The 20,761-nt window shown below is 38.7% G+C and overlaps 2 protein-coding genes across 2 annotated transcripts in view; both read left to right on the top strand.

The window, feature by feature from the left end:
• Positions 1–1,898: 1,898 nt before the first annotated feature.
• Positions 1,899–5,706, top strand: LOC131912685 (fatty acid-binding protein, intestinal). The gene is made up of 4 exons (XM_059264996.1): positions 1,899–1,965; positions 3,206–3,378; positions 5,147–5,254; positions 5,656–5,706. Exons 1-4 carry the CDS (start codon positions 1,899–1,901, stop codon positions 5,704–5,706), a joined length of 399 nt encoding a protein of 132 aa, XP_059120979.1.
• A 6,809-nt stretch (positions 5,707–12,515) lies between these two features.
• LOC131913858 (fatty acid-binding protein, intestinal-like) overlaps positions 12,516–20,761 on the top strand; it is a 36,349-nt gene continuing 28,103 nt past the window's right edge. The window contains exon 1 of the mRNA XM_059266614.1: positions 12,516–12,648. The gene's annotated coding sequence lies outside the window, so the exon portion shown is untranslated. The remainder of the gene's footprint in view (positions 12,649–20,761) is intronic.

Genomic DNA, 20,761 nt, shown 5'->3' on the forward strand with positions numbered 1-20,761 from the left:
ACCAGACACTAAATACCGAAAGTCACTTTCTAATAAACACCAAAAATATGAATTCTCTTCACAAAATAGTAAAGTGGATCAAGGCCTGGGGTGCTCCTGCTGTAATGGTGTGAAACTTCTCTTCTCAGACAATGAGGACAGAAACTAACGTTTAAGTACTTGATGTCTACTAGTTGTTCAGGTTGGTGCTTTTACACAATGCTTTTTAAAAAAATGCCCTACTTATGAGGCACTGCTGTCTTTCTTTATATGTGAGGGAACTGAGGCTCAGGTAGGTTGAACAATCTGAGATCATGGATGGTAGTGGGTGTTATGAAATACTAAACTTGTTGGTTCATTTCTAAAACACATGCTTCTTTTAAATATACCATATTTCTATTCCCTTGGCCAGAGATTGGCCTTACTTTTGTAATAAATATTGGATCTATTACCTATAAGCTTTAAAAAAAGATTTATTATATTTTAAAATTATGTGCATATATGTGTCTGTGTGAAGGTTTGTGATGGGAAGGACTATCATCAAAATATACTGTATGAAAAATTTAAATAATAAAAAAATCGGTTGGAGGGCGAGGAGTGTTTGCTGAGGAGTAGAATGCTTGTCTAGCACATAGTGGTCCTTGGTTAGTCCCCAGTAGAGCAGGAGAAAAAGGAAAAAGAAGGTTAAAAACTCAGTTGAGAAGACTGGTAAACTGTCAATGAGCCATAGTTCACTGATCACTGAGCATGCACTTAAAGAGCTGGACCTGCAGCAGGCACCTGTAATCTCAGTACTAAAAAGAGGGGTTCAGGAGAATCCTTGGGACTTGCTGGCTGTGCAGTATAGTTGATCAATAGCCTTTAGGTTCATTGAGAGACCTGACAAATAACAAAACAAAAAATAAAAACAACCCCCCAAAAACACCCCTTATAGAGAGCTGTAGAAGACATGAGTAAGGTGCTCACAGAATCTAGAGGAGGGTATCAGATGCCCCAGAGCTGGTGTTACAGGCAATTGAGAGTCAGCCCACATGGGTGCTAGGAATCAAACTGAATCCTCTGTAAGAGCACTATGTGGTTTTTTTTTACTTGTTTGTTTTTTTGCTGTTGATTGTTTGTTTGTTTGGGACATAGTCTCATTACACAGTCCCAGCAGTGCGGGAACTCACTGTAGATCAGGCTGCCCTCAAACTTCAGAGATCCATCTGTCTCTGCCTCCCGAGTGTTGAGATTACAGGGGTGTGCCATCACACCCATTTACAGCATGTGCTTATAACCACTGAGCAATCTCCAACCTGTGGCTTCTTAAAAACATTTTAATTTATCCTTTGAAAATTTCATACTTTTATACAATTTGATCATAACATTCCACCATCGTCTCCTTCCAACTCCCTTAATGGCCCCTATCCCATCATCCTCCCAACTTCATGTCCTCCTTGGTTGTTGTTATAGTAACTGTTGCCCATGTCCCCATGAATGTTGTCTACCTATTGGAGCATGGGAAACCTACTATCAAGTCCCCAAAGGACAGTGACTCTCCCTCCCTCAACAGCCACCACCATCCACAGGCTTCTAAATTCCTAGCTCTCTGTAAGTGTATTGCCTGAGATGCTGATGTGTAGGCTTTAGCACCTAGGTCAATAATTTGACATTGCAACAAGACTATATGATGTCACTTCTAAAGTTTATGAAGGAGAACTGGACGATCAACTTTTCAAAAAGAATCACAGAAATAGATTCAAAGAAAGCACATAAAGAGAAGCCAAAGGGGCATGGCATGTATAGTAGTCAGGCAATCTCTTGAACTTTAAACTTCCACATCACAGTATGAATTGGTTCGAAGATAAGACGTAGAATAAATTCTCTCTTGTGGACAGGGCTGAATCTCTGTTTTTCCAGAGGCACACACAGCTGAGATCATGGCATTTGACGGCAGTTGGAAAGTAGACCGGAGTGAGAACTATGATAAGTTCATGGAGAAAATGGGTAAGGACTGGTTTCTACCTGGGCGGTTCATGTTTGCTTTCTTCTCTCTGTGTGTTAGGGAATGACTGGTGATGTGTAAGGCTCCAGGTGTGATTGTACAGAGTCTGGAAATCCATGTCCACATTTCCTGCTTTAGGAAGACATCTTGTCCCCTAGGGCAAGTGTTAGAGCCCCTGTGTTTTCTTCCGTTGCCTGTTAATTACACCTGTGTAACTGAAAACTGACATGTTTGTGTTCATTAGAAGAAAGACAATTGTATTGAGTTATGATAATTTCCAGAGTTTAAAATAATGCTGGATTATAGGGGGTAAAAGAACAAGGAACTTTTAACAAAGTAAGAAAATAATTTTATCAAAACCCAGCTTGAATAAATTCTATGTAATTCTCTTCTCTGACTTGCCTAACTTTAGGAACAGCTACAGAAAGTCGTTTTTCCTTTGTGGAGATGTACTTTGACTATATTATAAATGTCTACTAATGTTCTGGCAACCTACACTACAAAATTGGGCAAAAATTATGTGTCATTTCCCAAAACAAAACCTGCATAAATTATAGCTTATACTTTAGGGATTCTGAATTTAAGTTTATGAAATTTGTACATTCATACTATAATGAACTTAATCATAAAATCTCTAATTTTTCTGGCTTGGGACCAATCAGAAATGCCGCAAAAATGAATACAACTATAAAACAAGCAAAGCATGGTGCCATATGCCTGTGATCTTAACACTTTGAGAGGGAAATGGCTAGCCTGAGCTATGCAGCAAGTTTGGAGCCTGCCTGGGTTTTATGCCAAGAACCAGTTTCAAATGACAACAACAAAATAAATAAATTCACTTGGAAAGCAAAGTAGTATTGAAAATTAATAAATATCCCGAACTGAACTTGTGTTCCCTTAATAAATGAATACCCCTCTTAATGCTTCATTTGACATTGCTGCAATTTGACTGAAGCAAAAGTTTGTTTAGCTTGCTAAAATGACCCAGGGCTGAGGTGCTACAGTTTGTTGCTTCATTTACATTTTTTTAGTGTAGAAAAGCTACTTGAACCATTTTTCTGGATCTGCCAGAGCTTCCCCTTTCTCTAAAAGCAATTCAGTGTGCTTGTGCACACACAACACTATTTGCTCTTTCTTCTCCACCCACAAAATAAAGACGAGCAAACCAAAGCAGAGCTAGGAAAGGGAAACACTTTCTGTGGCATTTTCATTTCATGTTCCTCCCAATCTCTCCTCTTGCAGGCATTAATGTGGTGAAAAGGAAGCTTGCAGCTCATGACAATTTGAAATTGACCATCACACAAGAAGGGAATAAATTCACAGTTAAAGAATCAAGCACCTTTCGCAACATTGACATTGTGTTTGAACTTGATGTCAACTTTACCTATAGTCTAGCAGATGGAACGGAACTCAATGTAAGACATTTTTTATAGACAATTCATTCTTCATTTTTTTTTTACCAATATAAAGTACTTTATCTCATGTAATGGTTCAGCTAATGCAAATTCATTCATTTATTGAAGTGGCCAACAAAATCTGTTCATATTTTATATCACACACATTGATAAATGTTTAAGTATAATATTTTATTGTGATATACATCTGTGAAAAAAGCTATACTGAGCAATAAGGTTTAGAATAATCCTCTTAGATGAACTGAGTATAGGGATAGTCACAAGATGTCTTACTTAGGGTTTCGATTGCTCTGAACAGACACCATGACCACAGCAATTTTTATAATGTAAAATATTTAAGTGGGTGGCTTACAGTTTCAGAGGTTTAGCCCATTATCATCATGGTGAGACATAGTGGCATGCAGGCAAACGTGGTGCTGAAGGAGGAGCTGAGAGTTAATACATCTTGATCAATAGGCAACAGGACATGAACTGTGTCACTGGGCATAGCTTGAGCATAGGAGACCTCAAAGCCCACCCCAACAGTGAAACACTTCCTCCAACAAAGCCACACCTACTACAGCAAAGTCACACCTCCTAATGGTGCCACTCTCTATGGGGGCCACTTTCTTTCAAACCACCACACAAGGAAATGTAAAGTTCTGCATTTTCAACTCTTCCTGCTGGGAGAACACAAGTTATAGTGTTTAAGATATTCAAACACAGTAACTGTTTATAAATGTACTTGAACAATAAAGTGAAAAGCTGGAAATGTAGTTGAATCAGGAGACTGTAGCAAGCATAAAACCCTGGGTTGTGTTTCCAATGCTGCATAAAAACTGGACATGGTCACACCTTCCTGTAATCTCAGGACTTGGGAACTGGAGTCAGGAGGATCATAAAGTCAAGCTTTTCCTCACACACAGAGTAAGTTTGAGGCCAGTGTGAGCTACATGAGATCTCATCTCAAATAAACATTGATTAAAAAATTAATGAATGGGTGAGTAGCCAAATGTGAAAGTTTAATGCATTATAGGTACTTAAGAATGTCCTTTTCAATGGACAAGATAAAAAAAAATTTTAGGGACTCACTCCATCCAATTAATTTTTCAAAAGTGTTTTTAGCCTCAGAGTATATTGGAAGTGAAGTGTGTGTGTGTGTGTGTGTGTGTGTGTGTGTGTGTGTGTGTGCCCGTGCCCATGTGCACATGGAGAGGTCAGAGGAGGACATCAAGTGCCCTGCTCCGCTGCTGTACATCTTACTCCCTTGAAACAGGGTGTCTCACTGAACCTGGAGGTAGGCTGGTGGCCACAAAGCCCCCATGAGCCTCTGGTCTCTACAGCATCAGTGTCACAGGCATATGTGAGCACACCTGGCTTTTCACATGGATTCTGGGGACTTGAATTCAGGTCCTCAGGCTTGTGTTGTAAGTTCTCTCAGCAGCTGAGCCATCTCATCAGCCCTGCAATGACAGTTTATGCTGAGTATTTAAATACTAATGTTATCACTACTCCTCTGCAGTAGAATTCAGCCTATGGCAATTGTCAGTGGAGTGGTGCCTAGTAGTTCCCAGTACAGCCTTGACTCCCACAGCTCATGTCCAATCCTCTTTCTGACTTTCGAGGAATCGCTCTGTCATTCCACAGCCTCTGTAGACATAAAATGGAGGAAATGTATTGCTTCATAGAGTGCAGAGGGTCACTGAGTGAAGATGTGGGTCTGTAAAACTGGAAATGGTGTTAGAGACATGCAAGACCATAAAAATGCTGACTGGTTATTGTGACCCAGGGGACCTGGAGCCTTGAGGGAAATAAACTCATTGGAAAATTCAAACGCGTAGACAATGGAAAGGAGCTGATTGCTGTCCGAGAAATTTCTGGTGGTGAACTCATCCAGGTAAGTTGTAAGAAAGATTTCTAACTACATTTCAAAGACAAAAATGATGATGAACAAGAATTTTGTCACTTGAGTTACGTCTTTAATAAGTAAACTGTTACTTCTCTCTTGTAAATATTTATATATATATATATATATATATACAACACACACATATATATGAGACATCTATTTATTGAGGAGAGTTTGCATATATATCTACATCAATTCTTATTTTAATAACAAAAAAACATAAATGCCTCAACCCAAAATGTAATTTTAGTGGTTCTATCCTATATCTTCCTAAAATGCTTCTATCAAATACAAGAAAATGCTAGGACAGGCTTTAACATTATTATTTTTCTTAATTTGGGTTATTAACTTAATTGACACGTTCTTTTATGTTTGTAAACATCTTTCAGACCTACACATATGAAGGAGTCGAAGCCAAGCGGATCTTTAAGAAGGAATAGGCAAGCTTCTTGGAGCCTAGAGCAACACTGAAGAGCTACACTGTTGTCAGACTTCTCTCTCCATCGTGTCAACGCCAGGAAGATTCTTCCTTTCATGAGCATTGCTAGATTTCCAGTCTTCTCAGAGCCAGAGAAGCTAATTAGGACTTCATTTCTTTTACGTTCCTTCAGATATACATTAACCGGAGTTTTAAAGAAAATAAATAATGTTCTCACATTGCTTTGTAAGTAGTGTTTCCTTAAAAAACAAAACAAAACAAAACAAAAAAGCTATTGGCATAGCATTGATGACTGTTTATTCAATATTATATTTGTGTGTACACTGAGTTATGATTTTTCTGAACATATTTGAATTGATGCATCACACATAAAAACATCTTGAGTGGTCCCTCTATATAGCTGGTCCTCAAAGGGAAACCCATAGGGACAGCTGACCGGAACTCATGGGAGCTCAGACTCTCAATTAGGAAGCCTGCGTGGGACAGACCTAGGTACTTCAGCATGTGGGTAGCAGTTGTGTAGCTTGGTCTGTTTGTGGGGTCCCTAGAAGTGGGACCAAGATCTGTCCCTGGCACATGAGCTTGCTTTTTGGAACCTATTCCCTATTGCGGGATGCCTTGCTCAGCCTTGATGGGTTGAGGGGAGCTTGGGTCCTGCCTCAACTTGATACGCCATGTTTTGTTGACTCCCATGGGAGGCTTTATTTACCCTTTCTGAGGAATGGATGGGGGGAGGGGACAGGAAGGAGGTGGGGGGAGAGTACAGGAGGAGAGGAGGGAGGGGAAACTGTGGTTGGTATGTAAAACAAATAAAAAAATTAAAAAATGTATATAATAGACTAGTGTGTCCTTTTCTTCTACAGAAAATGGACCAAAATGTAGATTGAAACTTTCCTTTGAGTGGATGGAAAATCTCTTCTCTTCTCTCTCCTTGAGCCTGTGTGTGAGTGAGCCTTGCTCTGGCTGATGAGATCTCTTAGTTCCTGCCCAGTCTTAGGTTTACTAGTGGGAACTTGAGAATGCCAACTCATCTCTTTGGAATGTACTTCAGGTATCTTTAAAATGATTAGACTGGATTTCTAAACTCCTTTCACAATAATAATAATAATAATAATAATATAATATATATATATTATATGTATATATATAATAGCGTTCAAACAACAGTCAGTAACTCTCCCTTTCTTAAGCAACCATTTGAGAATATGCCACGGGGGAGAGAGTGTTGGGGTGGGTTTTGTTGTTGTTGTTGTTTTGTTTTGTTTTTCAAGACAGGGTTTCTCTGTATAGTTTTGGTGCCTGTCCTGGATCTCGCTCTGTAGACCAAGCTGGCCTTGAACTCAGAGAGATCCGCCTGGCTCTGCCTCCCGAGTGCTGGGATTAAAGGCGTGTGCCACCACCACCGGACGGCGAGAGTGTTAGGGTGTTAGAGAACATGGAGTAGGGAGAGAGAAATATCACCTACGTTGTGAAATATGGCTGCCTTCATGGGCTCACAACCCATTTTGACTTAGAAAGGCCCTATGTTTGTTTTAATGTCTTGATGTTACTGTCTTAAGATTCTCAATATCAAGGAGCCCTTGTATTTTCTTTTTCTTCCTTCCTTTTGTTTTTATTTTGTGTGTGTGTACTTGTTTATGTATGAACATGTTCATGTATGGTAGTGCTTGTACATGTGTGTGTTTGGGTGTGTATGGAGACCAGAAGTTTTCATTGGATATCTTTTTCTATTGTTCTTCACCGTATTTTGGGGAACAGGATTTCTAACTGAACTTGAAGCTCATCCATCAGTGACTGGCAGGCCAGAAAATCTGGGGACCCTCCTGTATTTACTGCCCTCTCAGCTTTGGGGTTACAGAGATGCACCTCTATGCCCAGATTTTATGTGAGTGCTAGGGACCATAACTCAGGTACCTACATTGTGCAGCAAGTGATTTACCCCCTGAGCCCTCTCAGATCTCAACTCCTTTTGTATTTATACAGATCCTGCAAAATACTTGTGTAGTCCTATTCCTAGGAGCTGACTGTTCTTTTAAGTACAGGAGGCATGGAGCACATCAGGAGTCATGGTAAGGAACCATTCCAGAGGGTGTCTCAGTCACCTGTCCTCACTGAGGATTCCATTACAGTACAGGGTTACAGAAGGCCCCCTGGTATAGAATCCAGATTCCCAAGAATCAAAGAGGGAACGTAAAATTTCAATCTGGAAGTCAGTGTCTAGGACTGTGAGAAGGTGAAGATTAGTTGAAATTAGAAGGGAGAGGCCTGAGTTCTCCTGAGTCTCAAGTCCAGTTTCAAGGCCATATCTTCAAGTCTCCTTTCCAAACAATTCTCTCTCTCTCACACACACACAGACACAGACATACACATACACACTCATACACACACTCACCCACAGACACACACACACATGTAGTTCATTTTGTGTTGGCCAACTACTCCTGGACATGAGGTTTTCCTTGGTGTGTGTTTGATCTGAGCAGTTAGACTCCAGTGGAGAAAGCTGATTTCCCTTTGCCAGTGGGTATAAATTATCCTCTTGGTTATGGGTGGGACCCCATATCCCCTTCTCCTCTCAGTGCTGGGGCTCCTCTGACTTCAACCTATGGAGGTCTTATGCATGTCTGTGAGTTCAGATGTACTTCAGTCCCGTTGAATCTAGAAGTTTTTCACCTCTTTAATTTTGTTTGATTCACCACCACCACCCAGGTGTGGACTGAAAATTCTTTTTTTTTCTTTTATTACATCTTTGAAATTTTTGTACAATTAATTTTGACCATAACAACCCCTACCCAACTTCTCCCAGATCCAACCCCTCTTTCCTACTTACCCAACTTTGTGTCCTCTTAAAAACAAAAGTAAAAAGAATACAGATTCCCTCTCCATATATTCTTAGTGTGTGGCCTTTCACTGGAGTATGGTTGACCTACTTACTAGTGGCAACATTCTTAAAGAAAACTGACTTACCTCCTTCCAGTAACTATCAATTGCAAATAGCTCATTGGGAATGGATGGGACTTCTTGTTCACTTCCCTTTCCAAATACTAGGATTTGTTTTGACCCACCACATAAGATAAAATATTTTATTTATTTGTTTGTTTACTTATTTATTATTCTCAACCACAATTTCCCATCCTTCCTCTCGTCCAGTCTCTCCCCACCTCACCTCCTCTTTCGTCCATATCCATACCCCCTCCATCTCCTCTTAGAAAAGAGCAGGCCTCTTTTCAACCAAACATGGCATTGCATGCTACAATAAGACCATCATATCAAGGCTGCATGAGGAAACCCAGTAGGAGTAAAAGGGTCCCATAAGCAGGTAAAAGAGTCAGAGACTGTCCCTGCTCCCACTGTTACCCACAGGAACACCAAGCTACTCAGCCATAACACATATGCAGAGGACCTAGATCGGACCCCTATAGGCTCCCTGATCTCTGCAAACCTTGAATCTGAGGGCCATGTTCTCATGGTGTCCCCAATGCCTCTGGTTCCTCGGATCCTTCCCCCACCTCCTCCTCAATACTCCTCGAGCGCTGCCTAATATTTGGCTGTGGGACTCTTGCATCTGCTCCCATCAATTGCTGGAGGAAGTCTTTCTGGTCTCTTTGATGAAGATTCTGCTAGGCTCTGGTCCCAGAACATTCTACAGGCAGGACAAACTGTAGGTCAAAGGTTTTGTTCCTGGATTGGTGTCCCAATCCCTCCACCTGGGGCCTTGCCTGGTTATAGAAGATGTTCAGTCTCCATGTCCCCCACAATGGAATCTAATCTCATAGATTCCATTGTACTAGGTTTCCACCTCAGCCCTGAAATGCCCCCAATTCCAGTCATTTCTCTCAGTATTTTCTCCCTCCCTCCCTGCCCACTTGATCCCTTCTTTTCCCATTCATACCCACCTTGAGTTCACCCACAAAAATCTATTCTATTTCCCTTCCCAGGGAGATCCTTGCATCTGCTCTTAAGCTCTCCTTGTTACTTTGCCTCTCTGGGTCTATGGACTGCAGCATGATTATCTTTTACTTTACAGCTAATATCCACTCATAAGTGGATACATATCACATTTGTCTTTATAGGTTTTTGTTAACTCATTTAGGATGATGTTTTTCAAGTTCCATCCATTTGCCTGCAAATTTCATGATCTCATTCTTCTCATTTTTTACAGCTGAGTAAGACTCCATTGTTAAATGCTCCACATTTTCTTTATCTGTTCTCTGGTTGAGGGGCATTTAGGTTGTTTCTAGTTTCTGGCTATTATGCATAAAGCTGCTATGAACATAGTTGAGCAAATGTCCTTCTGAGAGGATGAAACATCCTTTGGGTATATGCCCTGAAGTGGTATAGCTGGGTCTTGAGTTAGATTGATTTCCAATTTTCTGAGAAAACCCATATTGATTTCCAAAGTGGCTGGACAAGTTTGCATTCCACCAGCAATGGAAGAGTGTTCCCCTTGCTCCACATCCTCTCCTGCATGAACTGTCACTTGTGTTTTTGACCTTAGCCATTCTGACAGATGTAAGATGGAATCTCAAAATCATTTTAATTAGCATTTCCCTGATGGGCCAAGGATGTTAAACATTTCTTTAAGTATTTCTCAGCCATATTGATTTCCTCTGTTGAGAATCTCTGTTCAGATCTGTAGCCCATTTTTAATTATTTAGTTTGTTGATGTCTAGTTTCTTGAGTTCTTTATATATTTTGGATATTAGACCTCTGTCAGATTTGAAGTTGGTGAAAATCTTTTCCCATTCTGTAAGCTGGCATTTTTGTCTTATTGACTGTGTCCTTTGCCATATAGAAGCTTTTCAGTTTCATGAGGTCCCTGTGCTATTGTTGTTCTATTCAGGAAGTTGTCTCCTGTGCCAATGCATTCAAGGCTATCCCCGACTTTCTCTTCTATCAAGTTTAGTGTTTCTGGTTTTATGTTGAGGTCTTTTATCCACTTGGACTTGAGTGATATGGATCTATTTGCATTCTCCTACATACAGACATCTGGTTAGACCAGCATCATTTGTTGAAGATGCTTTTATATATTGTATATTTCTGACTTCTTTATCAAAAATCAGATGTCCATAGGTGTGTGGATTAACCTCTAAGTCTTTGATTCAGTTACATTGATCATTATGTCTATTTTTATGCCAATATCATCCATCTTTTTATTATTATTCCTCTGTAGTCCAGCTTAAAATCAGGTATGGTTATACCCCCAAAAGTTCTTTTCTTGCGTAGGATTGTTTTACCTATCCTGGGTTTGTTGTTTTTCCCTATGAAGTTGAGTATTGCTCTTTCCAGGTCTGTAAAGAATTGGGCTGGAATTTTGATAGGGATTGCATTGACTCTGTGCATTCCCTTTGGTAGGACAGCCATTTTTAATGTGTCAGTCCTACCTGTCGATGAGCATAGGAGGTCATTACACCTTCTGATATCTTCACTGACTTCTTTCTTCAAAGAAAATTTTTTTATCTTACAGGTCTTTCACTTGCTTGGTTAGAGTCACCCCAAGATATTTTATATTATTTATGGCTATTGTGAAGGGTGTTGTTTCCCTGATTTCTTTCTTAACCCATGTGCCATTTGTATTATAGGAGGTGTAAGTAATCATTACAGCTCAGATGGAAAGGTATCCTGGCAGTTGGGAGCCAAGGAATACCACAAAGTCACACTGTACAACAAACCTCACACAAGAGATTTATTGGGAGGGAGAAAACCAGGAGAGTGGCTGTCAGCAGCTATACAGCCTAGTCTCAGATCAGTATATGACTACCTGTCCAACAGGTTTACTCAGGCACCTGTAGAAATGACTCTCACTTGGCAAGGGCCGGTAGTCCATGGGACAGTGAAGGAATTTTCAGAATTCCTGCAGCTTGCAGACTCTTTTCTCTCTCATTATACTTTGTCAGTCACACATGCAACAGTTGTAATTTTGTCTGGAAATTCTGTTCTTTTTCAAATATTTTCCCTAAGAATCAGCAGGGGTTAATGCTTCTTAAATCTCTTATCCTGAATTACTAACTACAACTCCCAACCCTAGGAACTTTTCTGACTCAATGGAGATAGTTAGGTACATATGAGAAAATAACACTTGAAACATTAACCATGTTTCACAGTTCAGGACAGGAGAGCAGGACATGCATTCACAGACTAGGAAGAAAGCCTCAGGAATACACATGGTGCCAACTGTTGAGAGTAAGTTCCCTGGACACCAAGCATAGAATCATTTGTAGGATCTGGTATGGTCCAAGAGAAAAAAATACAATGCAAAATGTGGGATGGATAGATCCATCTGTACCATACATAGGAATATTGGTGGAAGAAGTATGTATGGTATAGTGAGATAGGAAAAGAGTGCTTTATCAAGGTCTGCTTTTACAGAGAGATTGAGACATGGGACCCTCCTGTAGAAAAGGAAACTGTGTAAAAATATATCTTGCAGACATGAAAGAATTGTCTAGGTCTGAATATTGTTGTCCTTAGAGCATTTTGCCTGTGTCTATTACTCTTTAACTTGGTAACCATGAGTAGCTGCCAGCTGATGTAAGTTCTGTGAGAGCAGGATGTGTCTGGCTGGATATTTAGTTAAATCTGCAAAAATGCTGAACTCTATATCTAGAATAAGGTTATGCAGGGGGTGGGGAAGTGTATTTGAGGAAGCATAAAGGGGAACAATGAGGACTTTCATAATGATGACAATGTATCCTTTAAATTGTAATGCATTTCTTAAAGTCAAAAACAGAGGCTAATAATAAAGCTGTTCACGTAACCCTGGTAAGAAAAACTCTGTTTAGCTATAAATAAAGACAGACTGAGCTATTCGGAGACACTGGAGTGCAACTCACTTGATGGTCAGTTTTCCTTGGAGCTGATGCCCCTTCCCCATCTCAGGATCTGAAGCCAAGCCGAGGCTGGACCCTGGCAGAGCGGTGCCACGAACAGGAACCTCAAGTCCGTATGTATCGGGACTGAAGGGTAGATAGGATCCTGTCTAAGGGTGCTGCAGACCCTCCAGGAGAGCCCTTGGTTTAGGGAGGGACAGGTAGTCAAAGAAGTGAGTGCCCTATTTCAACAGAAATGGGGCAGTGTGGTTCAAAGGAACCTGCTCTTTATATATATATTATTAAGCACATGGTTAAAGCAAAGGTTTAAAAGTTTCTACTAGTCGAGTCAGAGTTTTTATGGTATATGCAGAAAGTTTGTCCTTGGTTTTCTATGGAGGAAACACCCTTGTTATTATCTTATTTAATATCTGAAAAAGAGGCAGCAAAGTATCATAATCCTGACTGGCACTCCCTGTAGTACCTGACTATAAGTCACCCCACACGAGCACCTGAAAAACATAAAAAGGGGCACTGGGATTGGCTGCTGCTGTGCTGTGCCTCAGGCCCACTAGCAGGGTGATTCACTGGGGAAAGAAAAGAAAGAGTTAACTTATGAAATGCTTATGGGTGTGGGGAAATGGATTGGGATGGCCCCTTGGCTGAAATTAACAAAGGAAGCCTCGCTGATAGTGTCTACGGTGCAATGCCAGGCCCCTGACACTAAATTGGAAATCCCGAAAGGCGATCCCCAACCTGCTTTAATCCCAGCACTTGGGACAGTTTTACTTCTTCTCTCCCTAGTTTCCTCCCCTTCCTGCTCTGAGCACTTGTCTGTCCCCTCCTACTGGATGGGTGTCACTAGGGAGCTCCTTGCTTTGTTTACTTATACTGTGAAAGTCATACTGGTATGCCAGGAAGCTTTCTCTCAACCTACTGGGCTTCCGTCATGTGGAAAGAAATGCCTTTCCTCTGTGATTTGGGACATTTCTCTCTGACTGGGCTCTCGGTTCCTTTGGAGACGTCTGAGATTGAAATTCTCGTTAGGATGACACTTGCATCCTCTGCTTCTTCATAACTATTCCCAGCTCTTTCCCGGAACTCCTTCACTTCCCCCCAAGAGCTGTCTGTACTCTCCAATTCTCATTTAACCATAAAAAAACCTTTCCCTTGTCATTTCTTCTTGCTTTCTGGAGAGACAGCCTTGGTAAGTTTGGAATGAACTTCTCCCCTTTCCACCCACGGGGTGGCTACTTCGATGTCTGTGCTGAGCCCATTTTCCTTCATGGTGCACTATAAAGGGTCAGTAAAGTTGCCAGTCTCTCTCTGGACTATCTCTATGATTAAAAGTTTTATTCTGATACAAAAGAGCTTCAACTCAAAGTAATTATTTTTAAAGACTAACCCTAACAGAGATGGAACATAAAGTCTTAGTCTTACAAAAGCTATTAATTTATTGTAAATTGTTAAGGATGATTTAAAATACCTAATCAATGATCAAATTCTTTAATATGTTCAAAATCATGCTTATAGTCTTAGTAAAGGCTAATGTAATTAATTATAAAAATAAGCCTTACTTAACCCTCTATATAAGTTTTCAAAGTTAAGCCTAAAACAAGTAGTTAAAAATAAACAAAGTTTCTGTTAAGATATATGCTCCAGAGATCTATAAAATAGGACATTTAAAATGTTTAAGTTCCCAATAGTAGACGAAACTGCCCCAGGCCTCACTTGTTGCCAGAGCTTTGCTCAAACTGTGGACACTTTTGCATCAATCAGCATACTTTACCTGGTTAAGTTGAGGTCAATCCTCCACAGAAAAAAAAAACTCAGACCTGGTTCTAACAATTGAAGGCCTGTGCTGCCCTGTACAACAACTAAATATTAAATGTTGTCTTGCATGACAGCCAAAGACCTACAAACACTGCCTCTAATGAAGCCATGTAGGTCACCAGAGCCTGGGGTAACCTGTCTAGGTAGTGGGTCTCTGTCAGTTTAATTGATACACAGACCATTTAGATCGTATTTCCAGTTATAATTTGTCCTTTTCAGATCTCTGAGGATATTCACTGGCTGTAGCTTTAAGAGCAACAAGCACCCAGTTCCTTTTGAAAGACTTTAGCTGCCTTCTCAATTCTGTTCTTGCGTAAAAATCAGGCCACAGGCCTCACTTCCCTAAAGCTACTACTAGGTCTAAAAGCAGTTTCCTTTGCTACCAGATTCCAAAAAGGGATAAATATAACAAAAAGGTTTCAAAATAACTTTTTATCATTCTTTTATTTCAAGTAATATGCTTTACAATAAGTGCTTTAATAATTAACCACCTATGTCTCATGGTAAACAACTGGATTTAAAAAAAGGGTGAAAATCTTATACAATGTCCAAAGATACAAACATAAGCTATAAGGATCTGAAAAAAAAATTGTCTTAAGGTTAAAAAAATATAGCTTATGGAGTATAGCATGAATCCCAATTGGTCTTAATAAAAACTCAGAGCCAGATATCGGGGTAAATGCTGAAAGATCAGAGAGACACAGAAACAAGCCACAGCCACCTCTCACCTCACCAACTCCTCAGCTGGAAGGACTGAGCTCCTGTCTCCTCCTGCCTTATATTCCTTTTCTCCACCGCCCAGCCATATCACTTTCTGTCTCAGCCTCCCTAGTGCTGGCATTAAAGGCGTGTGTGCCTCCCAAGTACAGGGAGCAAAGGCATGAGATCCCACGTGCTTTGATTAAAGGTGTGTGCCATCACTGCCTGGCCTCTATGGCTCACTAGTGACTGGCTTTGCCCTCTGATCTTCAGGCAAACTTATTTGTTAGATCCTACACAAAATATCACCACATTTCCCCTTTTTTGTCTAAAATTTAAAAAGAAGGTTATAATTAATATAAGAAAAATTATATACAGTAAGTACAATAACTATATACAATATTCACAGTCAAGAATTACATTAACAATGTCCAGTCTGTTAATATTTGACAAAGTCAGAGAAAATACTCCATATCTATCCTATCTTGGAGTCCAAAAGGTTGCATCTAATTCACTTTCTATTCTAACTTGCATTAACAAAATTATCTTTTAATGACTCTCAACCTTATATACTTTACACCTCTTTAGTGAATTTCTTTTCTGAATCTTGTAACAAGAAAAACTATAACTACAACTATAAAGTATTAAACTCCATCAGAGACCTGAGAAGGAAATAATATTACCTGAGTAAGCAGGAAGTGCAAGCAAGCGACCTCCAAAAAATATGACAAATGACAGAAACAGCTTACTGCCTGGATAGTCACCCAAGATTCCTCTGTAACATTGGGGCATCCATCTTTGGCCTACAGGCCTAGCATATATGACAGACTTATCTGTGAAACAGGATTTTCTGAAGGACTATTTTACCTTATATTGGCAAAGTTTACCAGTCCTTTGTTTTGTGTCCTGCTTGTCCATTTTGGACAGCATTCTGTCAACAGTCAAGGCAAGGGCACTTTCTTGCCCAGTGGCTAACTATTGCCACACAAAAAAGTAAACTCCATGTGGATGCCCATCATCTTCTCTGAAGTAGATTGGTGCTGCCAGGGGCAGACATGTCTCATTGTCATAAAAAAAAAAGAACCTATGTTATTAAAACATCTTAAATGCCATATCCTGTAGATCTCTGAAGTGTTTAGTGGCCACCTGTCTACCTAAAATATATCTGTTTGACCTTAAAAACATACCTAATATGACAAGTTTAATTGTAATAGGTGACTAACTGCTAACTTGCATTTCTTTATCATCCTAAATAGTTTGAATAACTTTCAGGGATTAGCAATTTGCATTACATTGTTAAGTGAGATGTATAGGTACAATACAATACCTTGAACAAGCTTAGAAATATATGTATAGCATATTCTAATAAAAATAATTTCAATTTTGTATCAATATACAAAGATCCACATCAGTGTAAAGTATTTAAAACTATTAGTTGCTTTTTTGGTTTAAAAGTAGATTCAATAATTTATCCTTATCCTATCATATCTATAGTCTCCCTTTTTTCTTTCCAAAACAAGAACCCTGAATCTAAACTCCATTTTCAGCTTTTTTTCTTGACCATTACCAATACCAACTTGTAACCAACACCCCTAAAAAATGACAAATATCCATAGCCCATTGAACAACCAAAAACCACCCAACCCACCTCTTGGGAATATGGGCATTGTGTTCTTAAGTTTACTTCCTGCTGTCTGGGAGCAATGGCATTTTTAGGGGATCCTGAAAAGAAAAATCCAGGTTAATTGTCAAGTCCTGGGAGAGATAGTTGTATCATTTGTTGTCCAGTTTTTGTGTAATAGGAAAGTTTAGGGCTTGTCTCAAGTCCTGGCTAGAGCAGTCTGTGAGGTTGGATCATCTCAGCTAGCCACCTTGAAATTATCCTGAGCAATATGTAGTCCAAAGTCCATCTTTGAGTGTTGTTTGTCAGCCTAGTGACATTATTATAGTGCAGGTGAAATCATCTTTGTGGGACCCCATCATTCTTTTGGAGACTTCAAAGGTTGCTGTTAGACATGGTCATGGTTCATTGCAGAACTTAAACATTTTAAATATCATATGCAGCAGATCTCAAAGAGTTTAAAGGATCAATCTTTATTATGTACATTCAGAGTACAAAAACTTAATTCTTAGTTACCCAATAAAGACTCAAACCTGAAATCATGCACATGAAGCTAGATGAAGCCCTTTTCTAGAATTAGTTAGTACTCTATATGACCACTAATATCATGACAAAAAGTTTAAAATATATGTATAGATATTAATTTTAGAAGTTTTGGGATAATATTTATACTTTAAGAAAAGCACTGAAGAGTTAAGACTAAAACCAAAGGATTATGAAATTAGTGGCAATAAAATAGTCCCTAATTTTTTGTTTTTCTTCTGTTCCATATCAGGTGGCTCTTCTGACATGAGACAGAGATTTTGGATTTTACTTTAATAGCATGCTTGGGTTTAGAGAAGGAGAGAGCCACACTACAACTCCAAAGCCAGCTTTAATTTTCAATTGAACTGAGACTACAAAAAGACCATTTGCATTATGTGTCTGGAGAAGACAGCAGAAGCAAACATGTAGGAAGATTTATGAAATTTTATCCTGTTGAAAATGTGATATTTCTGTAGGCCAATTTACTCTTTTTCTCAACACTGATTTGGGAAGGTTCCCTTATGGCAAGTTATATCTGATCAAATGAAAAGCATTTATTAGTCATATAAGATAGTTTAAAATGAATGGTCATGCTGGTTGATGAACTATCTATCACCTCTTCTAATCAAGAGATCTCTCTTGTTCAAATCAAACCTTTATCAATTTTGATGGTATCCATAGCTCTTCTTCTCCTGAGGAAACAAAAGCAAAACCTCTTGCCCAACATAACACATATCCTGGTTTCCATTCTGAGGTCAGCACATCCTTAAAGTATATAGGTTGATTTAATTCTGTAGTTTTTTTTCTATTATCCAATGTCTCTCTGCAGCTGTTGTTCCTTTATCATTAGCATTGAGAAAATTCAAAGTTAATAGAGCATTATGAAATCTATTTCTCAGGGGTCTTCATTACCCCTTTCTGTTTATTTAGCATATCCTTTAAAGTTTGATTTGATCTTTTTATGATTGCTTGCCCTGTGGGATTGTGTGATATACCTGTAATATGCTTTATATTGTAATAAGCAAAAAACTGTTTCATTTTACTAGAGACATATGCTGGAGCATTGTCAGCCTTAATTTGTACAGGTATACCTATGATGGCCATAACTTCTAGCAAATGTGTGATTATAGAATCAGCCTTTTCAGAACTCAGAGCAGTTGCCCATTGAAATCCTGAATGGGTATCAATGGTGTAGTGTACATATTTTAATTTTCCAAATTCTACAAAATGAAACACATCTATCTGCCAGATTTCATTCCTTTGAGTACCCTTTGGCCTACTTCCTGCAGGTAGTGGAGTTTGGTTGTATAAAGAACAAGTAGGACATTTCCTTATAATTTCCTTGGCTTACTGCCAAGTAATAGAAAAATCCTTTTTCAAACCCTTACAATTGACATGATGTTTTTTATGAAATTCTGAGGCATTCAGCACATTTCCTATCAATAGTTGATTAATTTCATAATTACATTGTGCTAGAGGGCCTGGCAGACCCATATGGGATTAGATGTGTGTTATATATAAGGGATGATTCCTATTCCTGATTATTTATTGTAACTAAATAAATAACAAATTTAATTCTGACTCACCAGGAATAAATTGAGCAGTTTCAATGTGTAAAATAAATTTTTCTGCATACTGAAAGTCAGTAATTATGTTAAGAGGTTCCAAAAAAATCCATTAATACCATCAGAATAGCATATAATTCTGACTTTAGGACATAATCATAAGGGCTTTGGATCACTTTAATTAAATTTTCTGATTTGTAACCTGCTTTCCTGATTTGTTTGCATCAGTATAAAATGTAGGGGCTCCAAATATTGATGTTTTCCATACAATGCAAGGAAGGATCCAGTTAGTTCTCTTTATAAATTTAAATCTCTTGCTTTGGGGATATTTGTTGTTAACCTTTCCCAAAAAATTACTGCAAGCTCTTTGCCAAGGTTCACTTTCTTCCCATAACTTGTCAATTTCATCGTCAGTAAACAGTATTACAATTTGTACTGGGTCTATTCCTGCTAATTGATCAAGTCTCAATTTTCCTTTTAGAATCAACTCAGAGACCTTTTCCACATAAGTTTTTAATTTTTTACTCTGTTTTAATGTATTAAATGTATTAATGTATATAAATGTATTAATGTATTAAAATCCATTCTAAGATAACATCTTCCTTCTGCATAAATATTCCTGTAGGAGAATGTGTAAAGGGTAAAATAATCAGAATACAATCAAGCTCTGGATCCAAATGATTCACATGTGCATCCTGTAATTTCTTTTCCACCAAAGCCAGTTCTCTCACAGATTCAGCTGATAAATCTTTTGGACTATTTATGTCCTTGTAACCATCTAAGGTTTTGAACAAAATAATCAGTTCTTGATTTTCTACTACAATAGTGGGCCATAGATAGGAAATATTTCCTAGCAATCTTTGAAAGTCATTAAGAATCTGTAATCATTCTCTCCTAGTTTGCACCTTTTGGGGTCTAATTTTTTGTAGACCTATTTTATATCCTAAATAACTAATAGAATCTCCTCTTTGTATTTTTATAGGAGCAATTTGCAATCCCCAATGAGGCAAATTTTTCTTTACTTATTCCAACATTCTTTCTAAAGTATCTACATTTGAATCAGCCAGTAAGATGTCTTCCATGTAATGGTAAATTATAGGTTGAGGAAATTACTTATGGATCATTTTTAATGGCTGTCATACAAAATATTGACACAAGGTGAGGCTATTTAACATTCCCTATGGGAATGTTATCCCTTCCACTGATATCTCTTAACAGGCTGAGAATTATTGTAAGTAGGCACCATGAAGGCAGTTTTTTCTCTGTCTTTTTTTGTAAAGGTATAGTAAAAAACAGCTTCTTAAATTGATAACTATAAGAGGACATCCTTTAGGTAACAGAGAAGGCAAAGAAATTCCAGATTGTAGAGAGCCTTATTAACAGCTCTTAGGTCTGTTATCATTTTCCATTTTCCAGATTTCTTTTTAATAACAAATACAGGAGAATTACAAGGGCTGGTTGATTTTTCAATATGCTGAGCATTTAAGTGCTCCTGTACTAACTGTTTCAAAGCCTGCCATTGCTCTGATGTTAAAGGCCATTGCTGAACACAAACACGTTTGCCTGTTAACCATTTTAGAGGTAGGGCTGTTGGTGCCTTTGAAAGATCAGCAGCTGTTGTGCCTTGTTCTTATACAACCTGAATGGTTGGTGACTGTTCTTTATAATACCATTTAATATTTTTCCCAGAAACATATGTTAGTTTATAGTTTGTTTCTGAGATCAGAGGAATGTTAATCTGGGTATTCCATTGCTGCAACAAATCATGTCTCCATAAATTCATTGCAATTTTAGCCACATATGGCTTTAATTTTTCTCTCTGTCCTTCTGGCTCTATACATTTGACCCATCAAATGCTTTGTTTTACCCTGAGATAACATTCCAATCCCTGATGGCTGAACATTTTCCTCCTGGAGAGGCCAATTTGGTGCCGAGATTCTGGTGCAATTATTGTTACATCCACGCCTATGTCTACAAGACCTTCAATGACAATGTCATTTATTT

This window comes from Peromyscus eremicus, chromosome 6 (assembly GCF_949786415.1).
Source record: "Peromyscus eremicus chromosome 6, PerEre_H2_v1, whole genome shotgun sequence".
Taxonomy (NCBI): domain Eukaryota; kingdom Metazoa; phylum Chordata; class Mammalia; order Rodentia; family Cricetidae; genus Peromyscus; species Peromyscus eremicus.

Bases quoted from the DNA above. Each gene is read 5' to 3' on its own strand.
- LOC131912685 (XM_059264996.1), top strand. From the start codon at position 1,899: ATGGCATTTGACGGCAGTTGGAAAGTAGACCGGAGTGAGAACTATGAT. The intron at 3,379-5,146 runs GTAAGACATTTT...ATTGTGACCCAG, and splicing joins CAGATGGAACGGAACTCAAT to GGGACCTGGAGCCTTGAGGG. The intron at 5,255-5,655 runs GTAAGTTGTAAG...AACATCTTTCAG, and splicing joins CTGGTGGTGAACTCATCCAG to ACCTACACATATGAAGGAGT.